Source organism: Arachis duranensis, chromosome 9, assembly GCF_000817695.3.
Source record: "Arachis duranensis cultivar V14167 chromosome 9, aradu.V14167.gnm2.J7QH, whole genome shotgun sequence".
NCBI classification, from domain to species: Eukaryota; Viridiplantae; Streptophyta; class Magnoliopsida; order Fabales; family Fabaceae; genus Arachis; species Arachis duranensis.
Genome location: NC_029780.3, coordinates 25,487,736 through 25,492,107, shown reverse-complemented (window position 1 = coordinate 25,492,107; position 4,372 = coordinate 25,487,736). Strand labels below are relative to the sequence as shown.

The following is a 4,372-nucleotide window of genomic DNA, read 5'->3' as shown; positions in this document are numbered from 1 at the left end:
AAATGATGATAACAATTATAAAAATTAATTTAATTTTACCTATTAAAATAGTTTCTATTAAATAGTTCAAACTAATAAGAGTAAATCATAATTAATTTAAACTTCAGTAATTATAAAATTAATGTAATTATTTTTTAATAAAATAGTTTCTAACATTATAAAATTTAAACTTAGTAAGATAAATTATAATTTATTCATATTTAAATTTAAAAAAATACGAGATATTACACCTCTCATCTTAAAGAAAACATTATTTAAGTTGGCAAAATGTCCCAGGTCATTGACACAACAAATAAAATGAGTATAAGTTAGCAATGTCAACTTTTATTTTTATTCTTATAATCACAATAAGTAAAATTTTTTGTCTCCATTTTCAATTTTCTTAATCCTAATCTATTTCCTTATTGGTTTATCTCTACATGTGGTTAGTAAACCAGACTCCTCAAGCGAACGAAACATTAGCATTCCATTATTTTTTGACTCCTCAGACTCGTTGCGAAGCAGAAACATCATTGACAGTGCATACCTCACAGCGTCATGGCCTTGCATTGCAGCAATTCGCAGAAGTTGCAAACCAAAATCATCTAGTTGTCGAATAAAAAGCTGTCAAATTCCGTCCCGATAGAGAAACTCTGAATGATCCATCGCCTAGCACCGGTGAAATAATCTCGTTGCGCCCGGGTCAAGATACCAACTCCACCCAAATTCATGTGGTTCAGGTATTGAAGCACGTGTGAATAATATCCTCATCTCCTGCTTTGCACAAAGCCTTACATGTCATCTTGAAAATGCATAGGTCCCTAAGGGAGTTTGCTAAGACTTTCATGCTAATGGCTACCCATATATCGTGAAAAAAGTAGACGAGTCTGTCATATGTTCCATTACCACTTTCATCCTAGATAAGGGTAGGGGTATACTTAGTTGAATATAAAAAATGGAGTGAGTAGAGTCATTTTTTTATTCTATATTTATAAGCCCTTTGAGACGTTTTGGAAACTGTTGCAAGAGTCTAAAGCGTCAAATTGTTTCTCTCTCTCATATGGCTTTGAGAACACGCGAAGCGCAATGTATTCCACAAATATAACTTTATTACTTTATTAATGTGGAGATAACTAATAATAAAATATTACAATTATTTTAATTCTGTGTAATGGCCTTGCTATAATATCATCATATAAATGACTATTAGATTTATTAATTTTATGTAAATGAATGTTTAACCGAAACGGTTATAATTAAAAAATATGATATTACCCTTATTATCATGATTATTTATATTTATTAATATAGCTAATTTTTTTTCCTGGTAAATTATAAAACGTATTAATATTGCTATTGTTATTAAAACTGTTGGTAATGTTATTACGGGCCTACTACATATACAAGTTTACAAGCTTACAAGTTGGCCCAGCCCAAATAGAACTCACGCGCATGAAGAGAGATAACATGGCGCGTCAAAATCACGCGCTCAACACTCAAATGGTTACGTATGGCAGACTCTTCCACTTCTTCCACTTCTTCCACTTCTCAAAGCGCTTTGAAAACAAGGAAACCCTCCCATTTTCGAGCAAAAATCAAAGTTCAAAATATACAAATCGTTGTTCGAAACCTCCATCAAAACACTATCAAACTCTCCGTGAAGAATCTGAAGAGAAAACAAAGCAACAATACTCAACGTAAGTTCATTAAGATTCCTGTATATTTTACTTTTCTTCTACGTCGTTCTTCTAGGGTTTATTATTATTCTTGCTTTTTTGTTACACTGTTCTAAGTTCTACGTCGTTCTACGTTGTTGTTCTAAGTTCTCCTGCTATTGTTGTTGATTTTTGGGGGTTTATTCTGTAGATTGGGGGGTGTATACTGCTTAACCTTGTAATGTGGCTTGATATTGAAGCATGGTTGAGTGATATCTGACTAATATCTATATGGATGTATCTGAATAATATCTATGGGTGTATCTTACTGTTATCAATGGATGTATCTTGCTGATATCTTTGGGTGTATCTGACTCATATATATGAGTGTATCTTACTGTTATCAATGGGTGTATCTTATTGTTATTAATGGGTGTATCTGACTCATATATATGGGTGTATCTTACTGATATCTTTGGGTGTATTTTTCGTTTCAGAGAAAATGGCAGCAAGAAACCAAACTAAAGACCTTAAATGTGCCACACATCTCCTGAATGATAAGTTCAGAAACATGACTGAGGAGAAGAAGGCGATTGTGAGGGATCTTGGATTCGGTGGGTTGATGCACATCCCACCACTAAGGGTGGATCACCAACTCTTAAGGGAGCTGGCAAACAACTTCAAACTTGTGGAGAACAGACTGAAGACAGGATATGGTTCTTTCCAAATAACAAAAAAAAAAAACATAGGTCATGCGCTTGGCATCAATGCAACAGGTAACTAGCTTAACATTATAGGTATATATTAAGTTGTTGCTTAAAATTATAGGTGTATATTAAGTTGTTACTTGGGTGTATTTAAGTTGATGCTTGGGTGTATTTGAACTGACTTGGATACTTTGTTGTCTTCCTTTTTGTAGGAGATCTATTTCCTGAGAAAGTTGACTATAAGAAACTTTCTGATGATGACAAAATAATTTATAGAAGATTCCAGGGTAAGACCCTCAAAAGTCTTACCGATGAAATGATGGAAATCGGCGTTGGCAACGAAGAGGAACGCCTGATGTTCAAGAGGATATTCATCCTCTACATACAGATGGTGTTCCTTTTGCCAACGACGATAAACAAAATATCGCCCGTGCACATGGCCCCAATTTTTAAGATGGACGGCATATCGGAGAGAAACTGGGGGGGCATGTTTTGACCTTCATGGTCAAGGGCATCACAGACTACCAGGAGAAGAAGAAGAAGGCAATTAATGGCTGCCTCTTCGCCCTGATGATAATCTACTTTCATCTTTCAAAAAACAAAGGCAAGAACAGGGTTGAAAGACCACCAAAGCCATGGATTGCCAACTGGACTAAGGAGCAGTTGGTGGAAAGAATGAATGCAGAGAGAGAGGAAATTTTGGTGAGTAATCATAATAAGTTGGTGTATTTTATTTACCTGAATGCTGCTAACTAAAATATCTCATGTTTCAGGGGATTGTGAAGATGGTAGAGACAAGAGAAAAAATGAAAAAAAAAAAGAAAAAAAGAAAAAAAACAAGAAATAAAAAAAACAAAAAAAGGAAGGCGAGTCCAACATCGTCTTCGGAGACAGAAACTACTGACAGTGACACTTCTACCTCTGAGTTTGAGGCTCAAGAAGACTCAGAGGATTCAGGAAGAAAATACCCCAGCAAAAAGGGAAAAAAGTAAGTACCATACTTGGGTGTAATTTCTTTTTCGAGTTGGGTGTATTTTGTTTGATCACGTTGGGTGTATGTAGTTTATTAAGCAGGGTGTGTTTCATTTGCTGCGTTGGGTGTATATTGTATATTTAGTTGGGTGTATCTCGTGAATTCATTTGGGTGTATTTTTAGTATGTTCTAAATGATGATTGTTTGCCTTCCAGAATGGACTCCAGAAAAAGAAATCAGAGGCAAGAGGAGTCAGATTCTGATTCAGAATCTGAATCTAAACCAAGTGATGAGTAATGTCCTGAAATTATTACTCCTTTCTTTTGGCTTCATTATAAAGATTTCGTGTATTAACTGAAGTGTCTATTATTAACTTATATGAGCGAAGAATCATCACCTGCGGAGAAGGAGAAGAAAAAGAAAAAAACAAAAACAACACCAAAATAGTAAGCACTTCTTTGGATAATATTCTGTGATAAAATTAATTTTTTATTTCTGATTGGTACTCTTTTTTTTCCACCTAGAACACAACAAAAAAAGAAAAACGTTGTTGTGGAGGATTCACCTCCTGAAGAAGATCAATACTTTGACGAGTACAGTACCTCGTAAGCTATATTACGGTCTATCATCGTAATTATTTTTGTTAACATCTTATTTTATGAATGTAGTGAGAGATATGAAATATCAAGTGACGAACTCGATGAATGGCTAAGGAAAAACGTTGATAAATCTACTGCAGAGGGGTATGTCTTGCTGGGCTGTGTATTTGAGATTTTGGTGTGTTTTGTTTGGTAATAATTGTATCTTGTTTCACAGGGAGAACCAAGCTGACCTGCGATCGACAGAAGGTCGCTATGTGTCCTCTGAAGCTATGTGTCCTCTGAAACGTAAGAAGCTTTATTATTTAATAAAATCTTATTATCATGATTTGGATGTATTTTGTGAAACCATTTGGGTGTATTTTATGGATCAAGTTGGGTGTATGTTGTTTACTAAGTTGGGATATTTCGTTTGTTTTGTTGGGTGTATATTGTCCATTCGGTTGGTTGTATCTTGTG

General features: G+C 34.7%; 1 protein-coding gene across 1 annotated transcript; it reads left to right on the top strand.

The window, feature by feature from the left end:
- The first annotated feature begins 2,205 nt into the window (after nucleotides 1-2,205).
- LOC127741527 (uncharacterized) lies at nucleotides 2,206-2,942 on the top strand. The gene is made up of 2 exons (XM_052254238.1): nucleotides 2,206-2,410; nucleotides 2,554-2,942. Exons 1-2 carry the CDS (start codon nucleotides 2,206-2,208, stop codon nucleotides 2,835-2,837), a joined length of 489 nt encoding a protein of 162 aa, XP_052110198.1. The 3' UTR covers nucleotides 2,838-2,942.
- Nucleotides 2,943-4,372: the final 1,430 nt, after the last annotated feature.

Excerpts from the sequence above, each read along its gene's own strand:
- LOC127741527 (XM_052254238.1), top strand. The coding sequence starts at position 2,206 with ATGACTGAGGAGAAGAAGGCGATTGTGAGGGATCTTGGATTCGGTGGG. Across the intron at positions 2,411-2,553 it reads GCTTGGCATCAATGCAACAG|GAGATCTATTTCCTGAGAAA; the intron begins GTAACTAGCTTA and ends TCCTTTTTGTAG.